Source organism: Hoplias malabaricus, chromosome 16 (assembly GCF_029633855.1).
Source record: "Hoplias malabaricus isolate fHopMal1 chromosome 16, fHopMal1.hap1, whole genome shotgun sequence".
Taxonomy (NCBI): domain Eukaryota; kingdom Metazoa; phylum Chordata; class Actinopteri; order Characiformes; family Erythrinidae; genus Hoplias; species Hoplias malabaricus.
Genome location: NC_089815.1, coordinates 6,887,034 through 6,912,519, shown reverse-complemented (window position 1 = coordinate 6,912,519; position 25,486 = coordinate 6,887,034). Strand labels below are relative to the sequence as shown.

At 41.0% G+C, this 25,486-nt stretch overlaps 2 protein-coding genes across 3 annotated transcripts; one reads left to right on the top strand and one right to left on the bottom strand.

Moving 5' to 3' along the window:
• Positions 1-1,393: 1,393 nt before the first annotated feature.
• Positions 1,394-7,771, bottom strand: dhcr7 (7-dehydrocholesterol reductase). 2 transcript variants are annotated; one of them, XM_066647456.1, is made up of 8 exons: positions 7,688-7,771; positions 6,539-6,653; positions 5,723-5,945; positions 5,469-5,559; positions 5,035-5,248; positions 4,523-4,727; positions 3,987-4,118; positions 1,394-3,907 (listed from the first exon to the last, which is right to left on the bottom strand). In XM_066647456.1, exons 2-8 carry the CDS (start codon positions 6,649-6,651, stop codon positions 3,443-3,445), a joined length of 1,443 nt encoding a protein of 480 aa, XP_066503553.1. In that variant the 5' UTR covers positions 6,652-6,653; positions 7,688-7,771; the 3' UTR covers positions 1,394-3,442. The 2 variants fall into 2 exon arrangements, with proteins under 2 accessions (XP_066503553.1, XP_066503552.1); XM_066647455.1 differs by having other exon boundaries at positions 6,539-6,657; positions 7,688-7,767.
• A 728-nt stretch (positions 7,772-8,499) lies between these two features.
• nadsyn1 (NAD synthetase 1) lies at positions 8,500-24,321 on the top strand. Its single transcript, XM_066648078.1, has 21 exons — positions 8,500-8,659; positions 9,044-9,104; positions 9,757-9,873; positions 10,441-10,494; positions 10,606-10,695; positions 10,831-10,882; positions 11,482-11,570; positions 12,040-12,157; positions 13,303-13,434; positions 14,143-14,214; positions 14,491-14,615; positions 15,193-15,241; positions 16,353-16,455; positions 16,690-16,858; positions 18,329-18,464; positions 19,501-19,607; positions 20,397-20,528; positions 22,021-22,090; positions 22,487-22,615; positions 23,610-23,786; positions 24,179-24,321. The coding sequence occupies exons 1-21, from the start codon at positions 8,575-8,577 to the stop codon at positions 24,215-24,217; spliced, it is 2,106 nt and encodes a 701-aa protein (XP_066504175.1). The 5' UTR covers positions 8,500-8,574; the 3' UTR covers positions 24,218-24,321.
• Positions 24,322-25,486: the final 1,165 nt, after the last annotated feature.

Below are 25,486 nucleotides of genomic sequence, written 5' to 3'. Positions count from 1 at the left end.
TATTGTATTTCTATGATAATATTTGCTCATGTGTTTGTGACTCGACCGAACAGTTTGACTTCCGTTGGGCTTTGGAGGCTAATAGCTACAGAGGGACAAGCATTAAGTAGAATGAGGATGCCAAGCTGAACGACTTCAATCAGTATGCTAATTTAAAACATTCACTAAAACATGAACAGAATCAGAAAGATTGTTGTTTATTCAGAACATTTTAGTTTGCGACATTGTAGAAAACGTTTTTACATTTTAAATACAGATTAGTGTATGTTTGGTGCAGTGTGATGGCATTTTGACCTCAGTGTGTCAATGCGTTATCAGTTTTCTCGCATTTAAACCACTGCCATTGCCTCAAAACTCCTGAACTGACCAGAGATTGTGGACAGTTTGGGTATGGTACACATTATATTGATTATTACATATAGATATATGTAGTGAGGTTGGAGTGAGTACTTAACAGCACCTGACCTCATTGATGCCTTTGTGACTGAATTAAATATCTGAATTCTCACTCAGTTCTCCCTGTGTCTGCGTGGGTTTCCTCCGGGTGCTTTGGTTTCCTCCCACAGTCCAAAAACACACGTTGGTAGGTGGATTGGGGACTCAAAGTGTCCGTAGGTGTGATTGTGTGAGTGAATGTGTGTGTTGCCCTGTGAAGGACTGGCGCCCTCTCCAGGGTGTATTCCCGCCTTGCGCCCAATGATTCCAGGTAGGCTCTGGACCCACCGCGACCCTGAACTGGATAAGGGTTACAGATAATGAATGAATGAATGAATTCTTACTCACATATCCAAAGCTTTGTATTAGAGATACCCTCTATACTATAGGCTTGAGGTCACTAAGGTCACCATGCTCAAAGCCAAGCATGTGAAGTCTGTCAATAATGGGCTGACAAATTGAATGCCGTCCTCTGGAGAATTGAGCACCATTTGGGACTAACATGGGCATGATGATGACCACTGAATAATTTTCAATCTATACTTAAGCTGGCAACATTTGCCAGGATGTTGCTATAGCTCCATACTGTCTTTATGCTCGCAGATGTTTTATTAGTTCAGTTGGAAACTTTTGGGAATAATTTATCTCATCACACGCAATGGCTAAGCCTTAAGAATTCATTCATTCATTGTCTGTAATCACATGTCCTCTTCTGGGTCGCGGTGGGTCTGGAGCCTACCCTATGGTTTAGGGAAAACTCTCCATATGTTCATATGCACCCTTACACATTTTCAGCACAGTGTTGATAAGAAAGCTCTATTTAAGTGACCTGAGGACTTTCTTTCCCCTTTTGTTCTAGCCAGACTGAGAAGATCATGGTTTAATCGTTGAACCCTCCTGCCACCTGCTGGCCACACCAGCCATATTCCAGTGAATAAATGAAAGAAACAACGACTGAGTAGGTTGATTTAATAAAGACATTGGAAACAGCTTATTGGATTTATAACAGAACAGAGTAGGCGTACGCAAAATGTTTACAGCGTAAAATGTGCCTGGAAACTCTATATTCAGCCACAAATAGCAACTACACCGTGTATAAAAATAAAGCATACATATAAAAGAAGCGGCTCAAGAAAATGCTGAGATCCCCTTCAACCAGGAAATTGAGAAAATCCATCCGACTCACAGTAGAAAAAGGCTGAATTAAAGTGAAGCCATCTGGTTACTTCTGTGTCTGTTTACAGTGTCATTACAAATGTTCTTATAAAATAGCAATTTAAGTGCCTTTCGTCATGTTGATAGCCGTGTATTAAAACACACATTATACCACAGTTAGTTCCGACCCTGCAATGTGATTGGCTGAGAGACGTTCCAGGAGTGCCAATATTAAACGATAATGGCATTCCGACCGAAGCTCTTCAGATATCACACAAAATTCATGTACCCTAGCAACGCTGGAGAGAACCAAAGTTCAGAAATTCTGGACGGGTCCACCATCGCACACATTAAAGATCCATAGTTCGTTGAAAAGATCAAAAAAGAATATTGTGGCGGAAGGGGACTATTTTACCTCGCGGAATGTTGATAAAACAAATTCTTTTTCACGGTGTTCTTTATCTTTAAAACTAATAATAAACGGCGATAACGAACTGTGGTATAATCACAATAATACACTCGAGGTACGTGCTATAACGTGAGATATCGGTACTAGTGTACCGAACTTCCGCACAAGGCCCTCTCTGGTATTATTGAGTAATGAGGAGGTGGTGCAAAAATAATGCTACCGAATATTATCACTGTTACTTGCCAAAACAAATTCAATGAGGTAGACAGCTTTAAATAAAACTGAACTAAATATTACACTTTAAAACTGATTTCCACCAAGTCATTTACACAAAGAAAGGCAGCGTTTGTACTTAACTGAATATTAGGTCAGTTTCTACACACCTTGGATGGCTCCTGTGTGCGTGTTGATACATATAGGTTCAGTTTTTTTTTTAAATGGCGATTTTAAACTAAAACATAAATTATATCACATTATTTTTCAGGATATAATGGCAGAGAAGCTAAAGATTTAAAGGTTGACTCATATCGAGTTTCTTGAGTTTGTACCTCAGCATATTCCTCATTTATGGTTTTACTCTTCCATGATTAAAACATGTCTTAATCGTGGCCTGTTTTGTGTCTGTCCTCTGGGTTTAAAGTGGTAGCTCATTTTGAATTGGCGCTAACATGAAGCTGAAAGAAGAAATTAATGACCCAAAGAGCCTGTGAAGAGAGTAATGAACCCTGTGTCGATTTCCCACTTTACGGCTGCTACTCTACTTGACACTACATGCTTTTAAGCTCTTGTTTCTAACACCTCCTCCTGAAATGTAAAAAAAAGGTGTATTTGTATGAGCTGCTGTTGGGAGTCAGATAAAAACAAACAAAACAAAACAAAAAAGCAGAGTCTAGTCGAGTGGAATGGGTACCATGAGGTGGAAAAGTGCCAATAGTTACACTTATAAAGTGCTTTTCTGGACAGTCTTAGAGCTTTACATTCTTTGAAACACTGGGGAGTCGCCTCAACCACCAGTGTGCCACATCTACACCTCCTTCGTAAGTTACATAGTGCAGTTTCTGCAGTGCTGAGCCTGGAGTAGCAAAGACAGAGGCTCTATTCTCCCAATTATAGCTCAGTGAAGCTTCACAGTGATATTGAAGCTGTAATTTTAAGGTAAAAATACTACCTAGTGTTACTTTAATGGGTGAATATGTGATGATCATGAGGTTAATGAGGCAGAGCACATACCAAATGTCAGTGTGAGCCGCAGTCAGATTTGGGTGATGTATTGCAGGGGGTCATATTTTACCTTGTGTCTTGGCCCATTAGAGGAGCTATAGATATTTCAGTATTGGTTCGCACATCCCTAATGTCTATAGCAATTTAAACAATAATAATATTTTCAGCAGGACCCATCCACCTATCTATCCCATCCTATACCTCTTTCCATATTCCCTGTTTCTAGAAGATCCCTGGAATGAGACGCTGTGGAACGGCATCTGTGTAGCGTTTCCAGTCCTTGCTGTACTTGTTGCTGCAGCGGTGTTCGTCCCGGATGCAGCGGTGGACCAGCAGGATGGTCATGTAAATGATGTAGAAGTAAGGCATCAGGTGCTGACCACCACAGGCCAGGCAGTAAGCCAGAGAGCCCATCAAATCCCCCGTATAGTTCATGTGGCGGGTCACACCCCAGAACCCTGAGGTCAGCAGCTTGCTCTTATGGACGGCACCGTCCCCCGAGCGGTAGGAACACTCGATATAGCAGGGCTTCCGGCCCCAGATCTTACAGTCGCCGTCTGTCCGGCGGAACAGATCCTTCTGATGGTTGGCAGAACGAAAGATGTAGTAGCCCATCAGTCCCAGGGTGAGGATCGCAGCACAGTGAGGGGTGGAGAGCTGGACGGGGTTGTAGACCAAATACAGACCCTGCAACACAAGAGTGAATTAGAGAAGCATGGGACAAGACAATGCTTCTCTAAACCCATGGGGCCTAGCAGAGAAATACCTGCAGTGTGTAGAGGAAAGGCAGCCAGACACAGTCGCCCCATCCCAGATACCAGCCAAAGTGATCATGGCAGATATCAATAGTCTTTAAATACCAGGCTTCATTCCAGAAGAAATCCAGAACGTAGATGGCCTGAGTACAGAAGAAAGATACACCACAAGAGTGAAGGCATGATGTATTTATATATTTATCTATTTTTCTGTTTCAGTTTTCCTATGTATTTATGACTTAATAACTTTACTTAATACAAATAAAAAATACGTAGAGTATCATCATTGTACAGCCGATGATTTTATCTGCCGCGTGTGACATCAAAATACTAACAAAATCATGACTAATTTATTATATTAGAAACAAATGCAATATTTTTGTATTTAATAACTTATTAATGACTTAATAAATTATTGAAAAACTATTATTACAATTAATTAATAAGAATACACTGAGAAAGCCAATGTAGTTTACTCAGTGGTGATTTGTAATGTGGGAACTCCTTAACCCAAGAAAACAAATAGCTCCATCTAGCGTCCACCCACCTGCAGCACATTGACCAGGATCATGGAGTTGGTCACATAGCCGTAGAGCTGCTGCTGCTTGGCTGCGTAAGACAGATTAATCAGTGTCCAGGCTATGATCCCAGGCCGGCCGTTGAAGAAGAGCTTAAAGTCGAACCATTTTCCGATCCGTGGATTGAACTCGATGCCCATCATGTAGTTGTAGAAGATGTTTCCTGTGAATTTGCTGGAAAATAAAACACAGAAATGTATTCCCTTTTTAAAGGTATTCCCTTTATTTTACATCTTAATGCATCTCAAACTACCAATTCCTGTAATAACAGCCTGCGTTAAACTCATCAGACGTTTGGTTCCTATCACGACCTTTGGAAAATTCAGACTCGGTAAGTTACTATTAAACAGAACAATGCCCATCAAACCACTTTCTATCTTAAGCACTTGGTAATTAAGAAACTCTGAAAAACTGGTGGAACTGCCCTTCAGCTGGTAGCTGGAGTGGACAAGCAATGGTTAATGAAATCATGAATTCTCACCAGTCTTCTGGGTTAGTGGGGAAGAGGTAGGCTTTGATGAAAGCGAAAGTGGACACAGAGTAGCCGAGGATGTTGGTGCACCACAGCAGCGGGATCCAGTTGTCAAAGATGATGGTTGGAGAAAACCAGTGGAAGTGGTAAGCGTTGGCCGCCCATAAGACATGAGTGATAATCCAGCACTGCAGACCGTTAATTTCGTATCTATTAATCAGACCTGTAAGAAAGCAGCAGAGGTGACGTAAGCTATTGGCAAAGTGAAGTGACCTTGCCTTGGGAGCCTTGTCTTGGGTGACATCTGTATTAAGGTGGACAGGATTTAACCAAACTACCACTTAAGCCCTTTAGGTCAGGTTTGGAAATCATCTAATGGTTGTTTGTAGAACAAATTTCACAACACTTCCACCTTTAGATCTTAAGAGTGTTGACCCCTTTACCTGCTGGTGTCCGTGCTCCATCCTGGACCCCGCCCACATAGCCTGGCAGGATATTGTGTGTAAAGTCTGGAATGCATATATACAGCACCACCTAGAGGAAAGAAGCCAGGCTCAATGTCAGTCACAACACTAAAGAATTGACTTATTACTCAAACACTCACCCGCTCACTTTTAGCAGGCTGTGAAATGTCCACTAGGGGGCAGCATTAGTAGTCAGTTATTAAAGTGTCAGAAGTTTTTTGAAGCTTCCTTACCTGGAAGGTAACCCAAGAGGCGTAGATTTTGGCAGCGGTCCAGGTGAAGGAAGGGGCTCGATTCCAGATGGTCAGCGGGGAAGTGTCTCCGTTGTATATGTCCAGGACCACGTGGCTGACTGAGCACTGGTACTGGTCACAGGTCACGATGAAGAAGAAAACGATGAGCGGGGCAAAGCACAGCAACAGTATCACTCCAGTCAGCGAGAACCAGTCCACCTCCCTGAACGTCAACAGAAGAGAAAAGGCACTTCAAACTTATACCCACAGGAATGCTGTTCCTTAGAAACACGCAGCAAGCGCCAGGTAAGTTTCAGCCACTGGACTGTGGGAGGAAACCGGAGCACCCGGAGGAAACCCACGCTGACACAGGGAGAACACACCAACTCAGTGCTCGTTAATATATGTACGGTATATGTATAAAATCGGTTATCGGCTACAGCCCAGCATTCCCATATCAGTGCATCCCTAATTTAAACTGCACTGATGTTACTGAAGCCATGTTTATACACTGTATGACCAGTAGTGAGGTCAGGTTCTGATGTTGCATGTTTAGTTCTGGATCACAAACACCACTCCAACCCATTCCTGAGACACTCTTAATTCACAGACCAATGCTGGGGGGACTGATAGCCCTCTTGCTGACATTTGGCACTGGTCATGGTGATTGTAGGCTCATGTGTAGCTGCTCCAGAGCGTCCCATTCCATTTGCCTGCTTTTCTTTGAAGTCTATACAAACTGTGCATGCATATAGTGCATTGGTAAATGTTGTAATTCTTGTAGCCTGTTTACCGAATCACTCAGAAGCGACTCACCATGCTCTTCCCCACTTGCCCAGCTCCTCTTTCTGCCCTTTTGTGCCAGATTCAGTGACTTTTTCATTCAACCTGGCCTTCTGTCGCTTCCGCACAGACTCTGCTGGTGCCATGGCTGTCTGACAGAGAAAGAGAGAGAGAGGCTTAGAGAGAGTTCCATTATCTGTCTGCAGTTACTTTCACAACACTCTCAGGGGCAAAGGGAAATCAAAGGGCATTGGGTGGACTGGAAAATGAAAGATAACGCCGAGCCCCTTGCAGTACTGTGTGGGTAAAGCAATTCGTAACGACTGGAATTAGAATTTGAAAATGCAATATAATTTGAAATGAATCTGAAGCAGTTTGAAAGTAAAGACAGCCCTGCAACATGAGACCTGCAGCTAAGACAAGCCAGAACACTTTTCAGCCCTACGACCCTTGATACACTTGTTGCTTGTTTCCACAGGTGATAGAACCTTGTACATTGTGCTGTTTTGTAGGTTTATGGCATCTGTCCATAATAAAACACAAGGATTTTAAAGTTATACTACTTCTTAATTAGGCCCCTTAGGTGCACTTCATATTTTAGCTCATATAATAACAACCTGACCGCTTTGCACTCTCTTCTTCTATGACCAGGACCCCCAGAGGTGCAGATATATATAATTTGGGTGGTGGCTCATTCTCAGCACTGAAGTGATGCTAACTTGGTGGTGGAGTGGATCAGACACAGCAGTCCTGCTGGAGTTTTTAAACACGGTGTCCATTCACTGTCCACTCTGTTACACCTACTTTGTTGGTCTATATTGGTTAGTGGACCTTTCTCTGCCCAGCAGTGACACGGAGGGGTTTATAGGCTCCAGCAGCACTGCTGTGTCTGATCCATTCGCACTGCAGCACTGAGAAAGATCAGAGTACTGGACTACTCTATAACTGACCCTGTAGTTATGAAGCAACCATTACTATCCATCAAAGGGGACATTTAATGTGGCCTCCGTTTATATTAATGGAACTGAACGTCGTGATACATTTGATAGTAAATAAATAGTGGCTGCTCTCACGCCCACTCTGCCCTCGGTTTTTGAATGGAGGATTTTTTTTATCTTCTAGATCAAAGCACTGCACCCAAGAGAGCGCTACAACAAGACTATAACAATAAAACAGCGTTACCTTTCAATATGAAAGTAATCGTAATTTTCTACGCGCAGTGATCGCAGCAGAAGCTCCTCCAATGTCAGCTCTGCCCAGATGTTGATGACGAAACGCAGACGAACGGGATTGGGTTTAAAATATAACTCCGCCCATTCAATGTAGGTAAATCCTATTCACCAACCAGAGCAAAGCGTTCGGAACATTACGTTCTCCGATTGGACAGCGACGATCTCAACCCACCAGCGCCCGATGAGGCTTCATCACCTCTCCCTCAAGAGGCGCATGTCTGCGCTACATCTGCGCAGACCCCTCCAAATTAAAGCACTACACTGACAGAATAAATAACTCTAAAATGTCTAATTAGCATTCAAACTGAGTTTATTCATGTGTGTATTACATTACATGTAACATACCCCACACAAACAAAAATTAGATATATACATATAACCAAAGGAAAAAAACCCATATATATTTATCATTTCTCAGACAGAGATATACCCATACTGTACACACCTATATAGTACAGCACACTACAATACATCGTGAAACTATATCATTAACACTTCACTAAACCGTAGGTTAATTATTACTATGTAGACTAAGCTTTTAATTATTTGAATTGTTTGACTATCTGAAGTAATGAAAGATTTACTAAACAATTTGGTCAACATTTGGTTTTGATAAATCATATTTATACAAACGCTGAGAATTTATCTCAAGAACAAATATTTCATAAATAAATAAATAATTAATTAAGTCTAAAATATAAAGCCCTGGGACTTTTATTTTGAAGCATGTATTTGTAGATCAGTTGTAAATGAGCCACTGAACTGCAGAAGTACGCTCTTTGCTCTTAATTTCATTCTCCGCTATTTGTGTTTTAGGGTGGTTTACAGTTGCAAACTATGGGGCGCAAAGTTACTTTAGCGACTTGCTCTTTGAACCAGTGGGCTTTAGATTTCGACGGCAATGAAATGAGAATTCTAAAAAGTGAGTTTTTAAGTTTTTCATTTTTAATGGAATACGTCTGTGCTGTGATTCTCTACGTTTACAAGGCGACATTAAATAAAGAGATGTGAAAATGACTGAGTATCAGTTACAGAGCCCTTATTTGGGCTTCGTCTCGAATGGCCCCATACTGCCTACATAGGGGACTTTTATTTTAGTTTTTTTAAACCCATATACAGTTTTATATATTGAAGAGGCGATTGTAAATCTTATTGGTTTATCTTAATTGCTCCCTATTTGAGATAGCAGTATTTGCGTTTAAAAGTTCTTATTTAATTAAAAATGTAAATGCCCTACGTAGGGAATAGGGAGCCATTTGGAATAAAATCCCCTGGTTAACCCTGACCTTGCTCCCCTCACACACAGGTATTGAAATAGCCAAAGCCAAAGGGGCCAAGTACAGACTGGGACCAGAACTGGAAATCTGGTAAGTCATTCTGCTCCAGAACATTGCAGTCAATATTTATTAAAGGTCAGGTTGTTATTATTAATCTAATATTATTAAACTCGATGTATCAGCAATTCTGCACTAAAACCATTTTGAAAATTAGATTTATAGTAAAGGGCGGCACGGTGGTGCAGCAGGTAGTGTCGCATTCACACAGCTCCAGGGACCTGGAGGTTGTGGGTTCGAGTCCCGCTCCGGGTGACTGTCTGTGAGGGGTTGGTGTGTTCTCCCTGTGTCAGCGTGGGTTTCCTCCAGGTGCTCCAGTTTCCTCCCACAGTCCAAAAACACACGCTGGTAGGTGGATCGGCGACTCCAAAGTGTCCGGAGTGTATGTGTGAGTGTGTGTTGCCCTGTGAAGGACTGGCGCCCCCTTCAGGGTGTACTCCCGTCTTGCGCCCAATGATTCCAGGTAGGCTCTGGACCCACTGTGACCCTGAATTGGATAAATGAATGAACGAATGATTTATAGTAAAATGTTAATGATAAATCATTAAGTATTTTTAAAAAGACATTATGTAATGTAATTAATTTATCTTATTTATCGATTTACATTATGTGGTGACAAATAATAACACCAGTCCTGTTTTGTTGAAGTTTGATGTTGCCCTTGTTCCCTCTTTAATTTTATTAGTGGATATGGATGTGCTGACCACTTCTATGAGTCAGACACACTTCTCCACAGCTTCCAGGTCCTTAAACAGCTACTGGAGTCTCCAGTGACCCAGGACATCATCTGTGATGTTGGCATGTGAGTGTCATAATCAACTAAAATATATCCAAATTTACATGATGTAAAGCTAAAGCTTTCTGTATCTTTTATATTAATATCCTATTTATAATTAGTACAGATTTGATTGATGAACTATTTAGTATTTTGTTAAATGATAAGTTTATTACGTGTTTTTGAGGAAAAAAAGACAAATAATTACTAATAATGTTTATCAATATGTTTTTTCATACATTAAATGCAGTTATAGGAGAAGAATGTGTTTCCTTTTTGTTAAAGTGGCAAGATAGATGCACAGATGTAGCATAACATGCATAACATATTAGCATAAAACTGGGTGTGTCCAGAATGTTCTGATCCTTTTGTAAAGAGCAGCAGTAGGACAATATAAACAGAATATGTTATTACTGTTTATTTTCACGCAACTGATCAATTTTAATGGTTATTTATGCACTGATCAGAATGAATATGACCTTTAATAATGCGCTAATTATACTTCTTATAATAGTTTGTAATGAACTAATTATTAATGCCTATGACACTTATTAATGCACTGATTATCATTGTGCTCATGTCTTCTCTTCACAGGCCTATTATGCACCACAATGTTCGCTATAACTGCAGAGTCCTTTTCCTCAACAAGTCAGTGTTGAGGAAACCCTCGATTTTTAATCTTTTTAAATATATCACTTTGAAGACTTCATTTACAACCTGCTACAGGCAAGTTTAACTGCTTTCTCTCTGCGGTTACAGGAAGATCTTATTGATCCGGCCAAAAATGCTTTTGGCCAATCATGGCAACAACCGGGAATTTCGCTGGTTTTCACCTTGGAGTCAGCCCAGGTTCATAAACACTGCACTCACTCATTACCTTTAAGCAGAGTTCATTTAAGGCATTAACAGAGGCCTAATTTACAGAAAGGACACAGGACTCTTGTGTAATTCTACAGCATTTGTGCCTATTCTTTATTCTCACAGACATGTCGAGGAGTATTTCTTGCCGAGAATGATCCAGGATGTGACTGGACAGGTAAGGTATGCCATTTCACTGTGTGGTAATGCAGCACATTGTGCAATTCATAACAGCAGAGCAGAAACATCTATCTAAGGACGCAGAGTTATGACTATCATTTATGGCCTCTATTTTCAAAAACCTTTAAAATGATTATTAATCTTTTGCCTAAAGTAGCTTCTGCTGCATTACATCTATATTATACACTACTATTGTTTATAAAAATATGTTCTTATTTACAATAAAATATGTGTATTGGATCTATATATTGTCCTGTGTGCATGTTTTGAAATAGATGGACCCCTAATCTGCTTGTGCTACCACAGTCCCAGGCCCCAAGGCATTCCCTCGCTTAAGGGCAAGGCCACCCTGTTCCTCCAGGTTGGTGATTTCCCGACATGGGGAATCTCGAGTTTGCGAATTTCAGATTTCTTCAGGGTGCAGTGGGACGTGTCTGTGGTAGCACGAGCAGACTTGGACATATAGAACCTCTCTAGCATCTCTGAAAAGCACAACACCCAAACAGAATGTGTAAAGCATTGCACTCTCTCTTTAAACAGAGTAATTAAGTTTTTTTTTTTTTTTTCAAAATTCTATGCATTAACCTCCTGCGTTAGGTGACAGTGCCGTTTGGAGATGCGGTTCTTTCCGCCCTAGACACCTGTATAGGAAGTGAGATCTGCGCCGAGTTGTGGAATGCCAGGAGGTACAGGAACTATTCTATACACAGCTTTGTAGATGCTTCATATAATTAACGAACAGTGGAAACTTGTGATCAGTTATTGACCACACAGCTTGAATAATCTCCAAATGAAATGAAATCTGCACATGCCTCTGTCACCATGCCCAAAACCAAGAGTGGGCTAGAGGGGTGTAAAGCCCCCAAAAAGTGGAACTATATTCTCTGGAGTACCATTAACATCAGTTTCCTGAGCTCAGTAATGACCTGAGGCTAAATCAAATCTAAGCTCAAACCTTTACAGCAGTGTTTGCAAAAAAAGGCAACTAAATGTTTACATTATGCCACGCACTGAAACAACAAACGCAAAAATGCAGTTATTAAGTTCTGTCTTGAGAGCGACTATTAAGCAAACAGTTCAAATGTTACAATGTCACAATGTATCACAGTGTAATGTTAGCAGTGTGTGTAGTGCTGAGCTCTGCATGTTTTTCAGTCCTCATGTTGACATGGGTCTAGATGGTGTAGAGATCTTCACAAACTCTTCAGCCAGCTACCACGAGCTTCGCAAGGCTGACCACAGGGTGAACTTGGTGAAATCGGCCACCACTAAGGTCAGTCACACAGGCTTGCAGTGCTTAAAGTGGTGTCTGCAGAAGTGACATAATCTTAAGTGTATTCGGTATGTCTGGTGTTCATTGCGAGGTTATGAGTAAGAGTGTTATCAAGACCCTTTAGCTTGTTTCTAGACTGAAAAATATCAGTCGTGAAAAAAACATAATGAACGCTATTTCATGACACAGGTCAAATGTTCTCCCAATGGAATTATTCATTCATTCATTATCTGTAACTGCTTATCCAATTCAGGGTCACGGTGGGTCCAGAGTCTACCTGGAATCATTGGGCGCAAGGCGGGAATACACCCTGGAGGGGGCGCCAGTCCTTCACAGGGCAACACAGACATACATACACACTCACACCTACGGACACTTTTTTGAGTCACCAATCCACCTGGACTGTGGGAGGAAACCGGAGCACCCGGAGGAAACCCACGTGGACACGGGGAGAACACACCAACTCAGGCAGTCACCTGGAGCGGGAATCGAACCCACAAGGTCCCTGGAGCTGTGTGACTGCGACACTACCTGCTGCACCACCGTGCCGCCCGCCAATGGAATTAGACTCTGTGATTTACTCTTTTGTCTGTAATCACTTTACCAGCTTACGTAGTGTAAATGGGCATGAGGCATGATCACACGCTCATATCTGTGACCATTCACAAAATACAATCCATCTACTAACGTGTGTCTGGATTATGTGAGAAAACTGCAGCATCCAGAGGAAACCCACACACACACAGGAAGAACACAGCAAACTCCTCACAGAACCGGGAGGAGGATGGAACCCAGAACCTCCAGATCCTGGAACTGTGTGGAAGTGACGTTAATTGTAGTACCACAATATGGCCCACATTTCCATGGCTAAAAACAAACAAACAAACAAATAAAATAAAATAATCTTATAATATACTTACAACAATTTTAGTGTGAGAAATATTATTATATTATATAAGGTATTATTAATAAAAGCATTTTTATATTCTTTTACTATTATATTGATTCAACTGGAGATAATTTCACTGGATATGGTGTTATTTACTGTGTAAAATGTCCTGTCACAGCTTTTATTACATTTTGAGATCTAGTTACTAGGGTTTGTTCCTCAGTGTTTGGCTTCTCAATGTTCTTTGTTGTCACAGAGTGGTGGGATCTATCTGTTTGCGAATCAGAAAGGCTGTGATGGAGATCGTCTCTACTACGACGGCTGCTCTATGATTGCCATAAATGGAGATCTCGTGGCTCAGGGTGCTCAGTTCTCTCTTGATGACGTGGTACGCTTTGATACTTTGGATAATTTGATTGGTACAGTGTTGCCTAACTGTGTTAATGTTATATTGACACATACTTTGACCAGCATGTTGGCAACATGGCGAAAATTCATCAATGCAGTACTTAAAGGGACAAGGCATAATTGCCACCAAAAGTGATTTATCCAAGAATATTTATGAAAGTGTATTATTTTGACATTTTGTTCTGTGTAGTACATTTAGATAGAGCCGCAGAGGCAATTTAGTTTGTAATTCCTGAAAGAACCAGTTAATGCTCCATAGTTTGGGTTCCCCACAAGGGGGCGGCCATGTTTAAAGTAAGTTTGTACATGATCTACATCCAGGCCACTAGATGTCAGCATAGTGGCTCCATGTAGCCTTTATAGTTTCATAAAATGAAGAAAATGATTGCTCTATTAACCACTGCTTTTTTATGATAAGTAATGTTTTGATTAATGTTTTGAAGGAGTTTTTAAAAAATGACATAAAACTATAATTATATGAGATTTTATTCAGCTTTTTAAATACTGCACATGCACTAAATCCAGTGAAACCGGACTGGTCAGTGTTGTTGATGTCCCCACAGTGGCACAACGTATATTCAGATGGTATCACGTTAATGATGAATAATAAATGTGGTTTAATTGCATAGCTCTATTTTGAGTCAAGGCTAGAACAAATAGCTGTTTGCATGTGTTTTATGTGTTTCAGGAGGTCATCTCAGCCACTCTTGACTTGGAGGATGTGCGGAGCTACAGAGGAGAGAGATGTCACCCACACATGGTGAGGCCCTGTGAGGAATGTTAAAGAGAACTCACACGTCGACACCAAATGCTCACCGTACAGTAATTCTGCTCCTTCTTTCTCTTTCAACTTGTGTCTTCTCTCTCTCTTTTTCTCTCCCCCTCTGACTTTTTTTGTATATTTCCTCCCTCTTCATCACCCTACCCTTTTTTCTCTTTCTCTTCCTTTTCTCTTTGTCATCCCATCCTACTCTCCTTCCTTTTCCTCACCCTATTGTCTGTCCTTCTGTCTCTCTCTCTCTCTCTCTCCCACCAGGATTATGAACACAAACCATATCAAAGGATCAAGGTTGATTTCTCTTTGTCAGACAGTAGAGACATCTACTTGCCCACTCATCAGCCTGTGGACTGGGTCTTCCACTCTCCTGAGGAAGAAATCAGGTGCGACTGTCCTCACTCTGTTATAGCTTCTTAATGCTGTCGTGCCGAAAATTGCCAAAAATCCCAAAATAGCAGCGAGAGTGTGTGATTCTCAAAATGAAAATACACGACAGGAACTGAAATTCAGGACATATTTTGATTGAAAGGGAAAAAAGCTAGTGATAATCCCACAAAAATATTCTAAACAATCTCTAATGGAACCATATTGAACGGTACATTTGTATTTGACATCAATGGTAAAATATCGATGTATTCTATAGATGTGTGATTTTATTTCTGCTTCTGTTTTGCTGTGTTCTGTGTATTTTGTGGGATGTTGTGTATAAATAAGTGTAAAGAAACCTAATTATACTAATGAAATCAGAACGAGTGGTAGATGAGCTAATGGCCAAACATTGTATGTGGTCTGTACGGTGTACTTCACTTTGCCTCCCCTTCTGTGGATTTTATGGGGCTGCCGTCAGAGAAGTAAACAAATATTAGAGGAGCATGACACAGGGGAAGTATCTTTTACAATGTTTCCATCAGTACAACGTATGCAACATTTTCAGGTTATTGTTCCATTGTTGTTTCTCAGTCTTGGTCCTGCATGCTGGTTATGGGACTATTTAAGGAGGAGTGGTCAGGTGAGTATGTTTTGTTTGTATTTTTCTGTTGAAAATCACATCTAAAAAAACAGCAGTGAAGCAGTTTATTTTCATATTTATTATGAGATTATATTAAATAATCAAAAAGGAGTTTCCAAGAGGTGTAAAGTAAATGGGACTCCTGGGGTAAGACCAGCAGCACCGGGCACTGGAGCAGTGGAGTTGTGAGTTTTCTCATGTGCGATGGAGCACCATCCAATGCCTTGATGAGGTGGAGTGAGGAACTAACCATTCAACAAGCATCAGTAACTGACCTCAGAAATGCTCCCAGGGCCTCAGGAAATCAAAGCTGCGTCCCAGTTTCACAATGAATCATAATCAATTAATAGTACCTAGTGTTTGAGTGTGTGGTGTGTAGTATAGATACTAGGGTCAAAGTTAAGCATACTAAGAAGTCCACAGTGCGTACTCAGAACCAGTCGATTTTTGAGTACGTTAATGATTGACACTATTGTCCCACAATCCAATTTGAAACAGAAGCTGGGGGGCTTCACACAGCTGAAAAGTGTAAAAAAATCTGTGTATTTTAAAATTTTAAATATTGCCCTACTCCCTACATAGTGCACTTCACTTATTATAAAACTAATACACACACTAAATGTAAAACAGGGAGATGTGAAACCCATTATTCTATGACCTACACTGTGCACTACATAGTGTGGAGGGCGATATTTGAGTTTCAGACTTTGGAAAAAAAATGGCAGACAGTGCTGCAGCTGCATGTTTGTTAATCATTTGTGTGCTAGCCTTCCAAACATACACTTTTAAGGTTAGTACATAGTATGTACTATATAGTGCTTGTGTGCAGTTCACAATTGGGATGCAGCCCTAATGTAAAGTCTTCCCAGAAGACTGGAGGCTGGTATTGAGCACAAAAACAAACAGGACAATATTCCTACTGATGCTGTATAGAATGTACAGAAACATTGTCTGTATGGACTCCATGAGTCAGAACCAACTGGACCGCACTTAAGGATGCTAATAATAATAGGTACAAGGTACACATCCACTTTTCAGAACTTCCCAGCGGTTGAGAGTCATGAAGTCTGCTGTATGTAGAGATAAATGCTTTCATTATCTGTTCTTTTAGGCTGGCTTCCTGCTTCCTCTAAGTGGTGGAGTAGACAGCTCTTCCTCAGCCTGCATTGTCTACTCCATGTGTGTACAGGTCTGTCAAGCGGTTAGAGACGGAAGTAAGTCTGAGATAAGCAATGTTTATACTTGGTTTAATCATATGTCTCTTGTGATCTGGTCAGGGAGGACGGTGAGATATAGACTTGCCTCCACTGTTCAGATGATAAGAGTTAACTCATTAATGGAATATGCATATATATGGAATATGTCCCTAATACTAATTCCCAGCAGTAATTGTAGCAACTTTTACTAAAAGTAAGTGCTTTCACCCATCTCTTCTCGGACCTGTACAGACGTGCAGGTATTGGAGGATGTCCAGCGGCTGGTGTATGATCCGTCGTACCGACCAGAAGATCCTAGGGAGCTGTGTGGGCGGCTCTTCACTACCTGTTACATGGCAAGTGAGAACTCCTCTGTGGACACCCGCAATCGTGCCAAAGATCTGGCCACCCAAATTGGAAGGTCAGTGCAGTGGAACTGTTTGGGATGGATCACGCTCCACTGGACGACTTCTCATTATAGAAACAATAAGTCATTTTTACCACAAAACATGGCAAACTATACTCATTATAAGTGTTATATAAATAAAGCAAATTGCTCTGTAGTTTCTTAAGTGAACCGTTTCATGCCTCATAAACCTCATAAAGTGGGCTCCCCATAGGGATTTCCAAGTGGCCAGCTATAGGGACTCATGAGTGCTCCCCATAGTGCCATAGGGTCTTCTGAGTGGCCCGTGGTATAAATGATCACCTGTCATTGGTATATCATCGATTCAGACTCAGGTTCAATCTCCATCCAAGGCTGGGCTCACCGTCCCTGTGCTGAAGGCAGCGTATGTGAAAGCGGGAGTTAAGCTAATAGCGTATGGAGTGTAATGGGAGATGACTAAAGATTTGGTGAATACATATGTATTTTTTTTTTAAAAGTGTGGTCTCTGCTACATCCAGGCCACTGGGTGTCAGTATATGACACAACAGACGTATCTTTCGTGGCCCTTAGTTACCCACAATTTTCTGTGCATGTACAGCGCGTTCATTCATTCAATATCTGTAAGCGCTTATCCAGTTCAGGGTCGCGGTGGGTCCAGAGCCTACCTGGAATCATTGGGCGCAAGGCAGGAATACACCCTGGAGGGGTGCCAGTCCTTCACAGGGCAACACACACTCACACATTCAAACCTACAGACACTTTTGTTTTTTTGAGTCGCCAATCCACCTACCAACGTGTGTTTTTGGACTGTGGGAGGAAACCCGGAGGAAACCCACGCGGACACGGGGAGAACACACCAACTCCTCACAGACAGTCACCCGGAGCGGGAATCGAACCCACAACCTCCAGGTCCCTGGAGCTATGTGACTGCGACACTACCTGCTGCACCACCGTGCCACCCATGTACAGCATGTTGTAGAAAATAAACAAAACATGGCCAAAAACTGACCTACAGAGTTCGTTTACCTTTTAAAGTGTAAAATAACGTATCAAGTAAATTATTTGTCTCCATATACCATATTTAATCAATACGCTTATTGGCAAATTACAGTACCACAGTGTGTTATATTTAATCCCAGTGAAATGGTTTAAAGATGATGTTTGAGTGTTTATAGGTTGAAGTATGAGTCCTAATTAGACAGTCCTAATAAGCAAATACTTATTTTAACTTACAGTCATGTTAAGTTTAACTTCATCTTTCAAATGTAGTGCTTCAAGGCAGATAAGACCTATCCGTTGACGTCACGATGAAGCCTACTTAGACCATTTCATTTGTGTGAATGAGTTACTAAGAAGGAGTCTTCAGAGGAGAGTCCTACTGAGGACACGTCCTACCTCGGCTGCAGCCTTGGCTTTGGGACGCAGCTGCCGTTTTGTCATGATGCTAAGTGATGATGTAGGTTGTAGAGGTAAAGACCTGCATATTTTTGTTCATCCTTACAGCAATCATCTGAACATCAACATCGACATGGCAGTGAAAGGCTTGTTGGGAATCTTCTGCATGGTGATGGGGAAGATGCCGAAATTCTGTGTGAATGGAGGGAGCAGCCGAGAGAACCTGGCTCTGCAGAATGTGCAGGTGGGCTTAAGATATATAAGCCACTTTAAGGCCCAATGTTTGTGGGGCTCCGTTTATATTAAGGGAATTTTAACTGCTTTAAGGTGCACCCACTCTGGTTATGGGTGTTGTTGCACCCACACACACACAGCTTGTGGTCAGTACCAAGTGTTGAAATTGGGTTGTTCAGCTGTGGAATTGAATGGTCTGAAGACATGGGGCACCACAGAGTTCTACATAATAGTCATTTAATCATGAAGACCACCATACCTCTTTCTCTGAAACAGAGAAATCCTTTAAGCCAATCTTAGCGTTTAAATGGCCTATCAGATGTACTCATTGACCTGGTGTGGTTGACCCCACTGGACTGGCTTATCTGACTGCTTATCTGACTCATCCCATCAGAAAAGCCCGGGCAAATTGTGCTGAGTGATTGTTTCACCTCAAGATGTTTGCTTACAGAGTAACACAGCCTTACCACAGCATTCACACAGATGCTGGTCCGTTTGACGCTCTTCACCCCAGAGATTTGGGTGTCCGAGAGAAGCTTCTTCATTTGCACGTTCATAGTTTGTTTAACAGTGCCCACCACACATCTGTTCTGCTCAGCAGTATTTGAATGCACGTGCTTTGAGTGCATATAACGAGATTGTCCTAGCTGTTTCTAAAAGTCTTGGACATAGAATGTACGCATATCTCTTTTACAGTTCACACTATATATATAAACCTTGGTTGAAACCTTTTATATATTTCAGATACTGAATGTATTTAAGGTGCTCCCACTATGGACACATTCTGATGTTCAATATTACACATAGAAAATTCTCCATAGAAAAACATGAATTGAAATGGGACACTCCAGAGCAGATACATTTCAGCCTGGAGTCGCCATGCTCAGAGTTGACGAGAGGGGTATAAAAGCCTTCAGAGCTGTTGAGCTAAGAGTGAAGGCTCTTCCCAGAAGTGCAGAAGCTGTTACTGCAGCAGCTGAGGTGAGCAACCTCAATCCAAACCTGTCAGATTCAGTATGTGTGTGTGTTTTTTTTTTAACTCCCAGGCTCGTGTGAGGATGATTTTGGCCTACCTCTTTGCTCAGCTCTGTCTGTGGGCTCGAGGGAGGCCTGGTGGCCTGCTGGTGCTAGGCTCAGCCAATGTGGATGAAAGGTTTGTACTGTAAAGACATAGTTTTCCAATGCCTTTCCTTTATTTTCTGAAACAGACATTATACTGTCACCTAGTGGCCTGGAGGCATTAGAATCCCTACACTAATCTAATCTTATCTAAGCCTTTTTTTCACAAATTAAAATAGTTTTCTTGGGTCTTACAGAAACATCTGTGACATGCTTTGGTCAAAATACCAAAAGGATCAAACACCACAGCAGTTTTCTCCCCCCTGTCTAAACACCCCAGTTCAGAATGAGAGGATTCAGTGCTTGTTCTTTTAAATAAGAATGAGGATCTGTTTTCCCTGACCCATGTGCACAGCAGTGAGAAGTGGGCGAGCATTTTTGCCATTTTTGCTCAGTGCTCTTATTTCTCCACGCTTGGTGTGTGTTTTGCTGCTTTTAACCTGGCCTTTGTGCTCTCACATAAACCCAGTACTCAAGCCTCTAAAATAGACGTCAGAAACTGAGACTTACTGGGTTAATGGTCTTGTTTCACAGTTTGTGGGTTGGTACTAAAATGAATTTGCATATGCACTGAAAAGGTGATTTTATATTTATAATATATCCCCTTATAAACATGGCTTCCTCGTGTGATCGACCCGCTCTGTGGAGCATAAACTTGTTCAGGCAGGGACTACAAATTGAATTTTAATGTTTAATGCCTTTTAAATGAGAATATAGCCTATTGTTCCTTTAACTAAAACACAGTTTCATTTTGAGTAAGTGTGATTTCACAGTTACCCATAATGATGAGTAATATATAAGTAAACCACCCTTGTCTTCTCAGTTTGACTGGCTATTTCACCAAGTACGACTGCTCCAGTGCTGATATAAACCCCATTGGCGGCGTCAGTAAAATGGACCTTAAGCGCTTTCTACAGTACTGCATGGAACACTTTCAGCTCACTGCATTGCAGAGGTATATACACATACACAGACATCCCACCTCTCCCCAAGGTTACAGCAACAACATTTAACTAAGGACTCCCTGAGGCCTGGAAATTACACAAATTCTCCCAGAAATCAACTGTATTTTGAGATGCAAGTGAGACACACACATGTTGTTTGCACCATACATGCTTGGACTTTCCATAGACAGACCCTAACCCTAACTTCAACTGAAATTACCAATAGGAACATTTTTTTCCCACTATTATTGGAATAAAAATTAACAATAACTTAACATTGACCTGGAAAGTGAGTGTAATTGCTGGAATTTTGTCTTCACATTTAATGTAAATCAACAAACAAACATGCACACACAGTGATACAGTGACGAGCACCCTGATTGGTCTCTCTCATGCTTATTAGAGTATAAAGTTTCTCTGTGGTTGGGGATTTACAGTCCAACACTTTTTCCCTTGCCAGCAGTTTAGAGTCATGCAGCGCTATGACAGAGGAATAGGGCTGTCCGGATTGTTATCAGCGCAAAGTTTAAAAGCCAGCATCTCTGATGGTTTGGGGGTGTGTTAGTGCCCATGGCATGGGTAACTTGCACATCTGTGAAGGCACCATTAATGCTGAAAGGCACATACAGGTTCTGAAGCAACGTATGCTGCCATCTAAACAACGTCTTTTTCAGGGACGTCCCTGCTTATTTCAACAAGACAATGCCAAGCCACATTCTGCATGCGTCTTACAAACAAAATCACCATGTTTATTGACACAGGTTGCTGTGAGTTTGAGACGTCTGGCGAAATCTCATCTTCTTACAACCTCATCTTAGTACAAGGAGCATTTGCAAAAAAATAGAATAACCGTTAGCATTGAGACTGCCAAACAAAAAATAATAAAAGGATATATATTTATAAGTGTGTAAATAATCTCAAATGAGTTTTTGTACGGTGGGATGTCTGCATACACCACATGCACATGTATCAGACACCACTACATTATTAGCAGAGTTACTATTACTAGACATTGCCCCAGTGCTTACCATTGATCTGCACATTTTTGTATTTTGTCAAACGTAAACTTTACATTAGCTGTAGGAACATTCCTTCCACAGGAACATTATCCAGGCATCCCTAATTTATGAATTTGGTTACTTTAATCTACACACATTACTTTGGTCAATGCTTTTCCAAAGTGTTGATCAAAACAAAGCGAAAGGGTTGTAAAAACCCCCAGCGTTGAGCTGTGAGCCTGTAGAGATATGTCCTTTTGAAGTGATGGATCACCATCTAATAGATTTGGAATGAGCTGGGCTCATATCAGATCCTGATCTCACTAATGCTCTCATGGGTGATTTCAAACAATCATCACAGCATTCCTGTAGCCTTTCTGTTACTGCAGCAGAGTGGGGACATTTGATAAGGCTTTATTGTGCTGTATACCACAAAATGATATTGCTATGTTCATTCATTACTTATTTCTTTTATCAATTATGTCTGATTCTCTGCCAATTTCAGCATCCTGGCTGCTCCTCCCACTGCAGAGCTGGAGCCTCTCACTGAGGGTCAAGTGTCTCAAACAGATGAGGTAATTAGAAAGAGAGAAGAAGAATAACGGCTTTTAAAGCAGCAATAAAGGAATAGACAGGATTTCAAAATAGAACATTTTCTAATATAGCATTTGTTTTAAGGAACTTTCCAAAATTACAGAACTACGTATATAAATTGTGCTTTTTGGATGGCATTACAATGGCCAAATAATTCACTAGCCAATTATTCTGTTACTTCAGGTTTGTACGGTCAGTTCTCTTTTTATTAAATATGACTTTCCTCTTTCCCACACCTTGATAAAGAGGTTTGTATCGCTTCCCTGTTCCTCTTTAGGTACACACAGAGGCTAATATACATGTGGTGTGTGGTATGAAATTTTTATCATGTAATACAACCTCTTCCTTGTTTACAATTTCCTCGAATATCTTCCCAGGGTGATATGGGGATGACCTATTCGGAGCTATCTGTGATCGGCAGACTCAGGAAAATCTCCAAGTGTGGTCCGTACAGCATGTTCTGCAAGCTCATTCACTCTTGGAAAGAGACCTTCTCCCCTTTACAGGTCAGGCTAGCTCTACCCAAGTCTGGGATACACTACATGTGCAGGAGTGTGAATACATCCCTTAGAATGAGTATATACACATTGGAGACACATTGCTTGCACAGCTTGTGTGATCTTCATAGGAAAGCAGAAAAAAAACCAGGCTAATCTAGAGCAACCGCACATGAGGTTAAGTATTCTACGCCCAAATGCCAACCACCAGCAGGAGGGGTATAAATGTGGTATTATCTAATATCAGTACCTGCACTCATTCATGTAGTTTTGACTGAAATAAACTGTTTAATGGTCTGATGAGAAAGTCGCCAACTTATGTATTAATAATTCAAACTCAGTATTCCAGGTAGTTGCTAGGGTGTTGTATTTTTTTACACAACTGGTGGCCATTGTTTTCCAGGAGATTGCAAGGTTGTTACTGTGTGGTTGGTAAGCTACTTTGAGTGGTTGCTTTGTTCACATGTTATCCCAGGTGGATGTTAGGTTAATTCAGATCAAATTATATACTTGATTTAAACATGGGTGGCATGGTGGCACTGCGAGTAGTGTTGTAGTCACACAGCTCCAGGGTCCTGGGCTTGTGGGTTCTAATCCCGCTCCCGGTGATTGTCTGTGAGGAGTTTGGTGTGTTCTCCCTGTGTCTGTGTGGGTTTCCTCCAGGTGCTCCGGTTTCCTCTCATGGTCCAAAAACCCATGTTTGTAGGTGGATTGGCGAGGCAGAAGTGTCCATAGGTGTGAGTGAGTGTGTATCGCTATGCGAAGGACTGGCGCCCCCTCCAGGGTGTGTTCCAGTGATTTCAGAACTGCATAAGCGGTTACAATGAATGATTGATTTAAACATTTATACTTACTCTATTGTTAAGCTTATTTGGTATATCACCATAGTCTTGTGGTTTATGTTATTGAGTCATGTATAGCTTCAAGTTTTAAATGAATTTTTTTTTAATTTATTATAAATCCGTACACATCTGTTTTATATTCTCTGTCTCTGTGTAATCAGGTGGCGTTCAAAGTGAAGCACTTTTTCAGGATGTATTCAGTGAACAGGCACAAGATGACCACAGTGACACCGTCCTACCACGCTGAGAGCTACGGCCCTGACGACAACCGCTTTGACCTCCGTCCATTTCTTTACAACACACGCTGGTCCTGGCAGTTCCGTTGCATTGACCATGAGGTTAGACTTGCCACATTTAATCTGGTCTGAGTGCTGCTATTCAGCCTTGAACAGCAGTTTCACACCATTGTTATAAGACTAACTGACTTTTAGAACCAGAGTTATGATGACGTAAACCTATATAAAAGAGGTTGTGTATTCATTTTTGCACATTTTAACCATTGTGTTGGCTTGCAAACATAACCTCCCATTACCATAACACTTTTGGTGTTATCGCTTACCTTACACAGGGATGTATTAAGAAAGTGGCAAAATCTGAACAACTGAATATGTTAATTATATTTTCACTGTATTTTGAGAATGTTGTTTATTAAGATTACAGTTACATTGGTATTGTTTATTTATATATTCATGGTATAAATGGTTCCTGAGTTATGTTCTCTCTTCCACAGGTTTCCAAGATGGAGGGGGCGCATGCACAGTGTATCTAAGATTCAACTTTCCAAAACAGAGCTTTTGTCATTGAACTATTTACTGTAATTCATTTCATATCTTACAATGTTGTGAAATATTATGAACTGTTTAAAATAAAATAAAAGCCAAACACACCAGACGTGGGGAAGGTAGTTCTGTGAAGATTTGTTTGTAAGGGTCAGTAATGAACCAGATTAATACAACGTTCGTGAGAAAGGGATATTTAACGTTAATTAGTAATCACGTTTTAGTTGTTGTTGTGAGTTATTACATCATAAAAATTACTCTTACCACATTTCATCCTCAATATGATCCACATGTATGAATAAGAGTGAATGTTGGAAGTCTTCCATCTGCTCAACAAGTCCAAGACCCTGACAAAAGAGCTGCATAAGAAACACAGGGTACAGTGCTTATTTACTCATCACTGACCTTTGCAGGGCATAATGCACTTTCAAAAAAGCTGCAAGGTGTGTGGATTTGTGCGAATGTGCTCAGGATGTGGATGATTTTGTGGCTTTAAAAGTGACTTCCTTCACAAAGAAGTGTGACTGAGTCAGACCCCCAGACATTCAGCCTGTGAACGTCACACCATTGTCTTACTATGCTTTCTTACTTTCTTTTTATGCTTGCCTGAAATTAATTCAAATCATTCTGCTGTACAGACCCATTAGTTAAATTATAGTGTATTAAGTTAAATTATATTAAAGTTTAATTATTTTACAAAATCATAACATTTCCAAACCCACAGCAATTTTAGCACAATTTTATAATATATACAGATGCATATGCATTTTTATATGCATTTTATTTGTAATTATTTTAACAATACTTATTTACTGCAATACTGTGCCAGGTGGTTGCTATTCAGATGCTTTTGTGGTTGCTATGACTTCCCATATCAACCACAAAGGAACTAGATGGTTACTTTTGCTCTGGATACTTGCCCAATTCTACAAAGACTATCACCAGACTATCACTGGGCAGGTATTTGGGTAGGGGAGCACCTCCATGACATTGACACATATGTGGAAGGACAGTTTGTTGCTCTGATTGGATCAAACAGCAATGCTCCTTGAGATTTTAAACACCGCACTGTCACTGCTGCACAGAGAATAGTCAACCAACAACTAATATCCAGTCAACAGTGTCCTGTGATGGACTAGAATATGACCAACACAAACTGTTCTTTGTCTGATTTACAGACCGGTAAGGTAGGTGTCTCAGAGAGTGGAGACTGTGTTTAAACACTCCAGCAACAGAGATTATATAATGGTCAGTGAAGC

Bases quoted from the DNA above. Each gene is read 5' to 3' on its own strand.
- dhcr7 (XM_066647456.1), bottom strand. From the start codon at position 6,651: ATGGCACCAGCAGAGTCTGTGCGGAAGCGACAGAAGGCCAGGTTGAAT. The intron at 5,560-5,722 runs GTAAGGAAGCTT...TCTTTCCTCTAG, and splicing joins CCTCTTGGGTTACCTTCCAG to GTGGTGCTGTATATATGCAT. The intron at 3,908-3,986 runs GTATTTCTCTGC...CTTGTGTTGCAG, and splicing joins CTTTCCTCTACACACTGCAG to GGTCTGTATTTGGTCTACAA.
- nadsyn1 (XM_066648078.1), top strand. From the start codon at position 8,575: ATGGGGCGCAAAGTTACTTTAGCGACTTGCTCTTTGAACCAGTGGGCT. The intron at 8,660-9,043 runs GTGAGTTTTTAA...CCTCACACACAG, and splicing joins TGAAATGAGAATTCTAAAAA to GTATTGAAATAGCCAAAGCC. The intron at 14,215-14,490 runs GTGAGGCCCTGT...CTCTCCCACCAG, and splicing joins AGAGATGTCACCCACACATG to GATTATGAACACAAACCATA.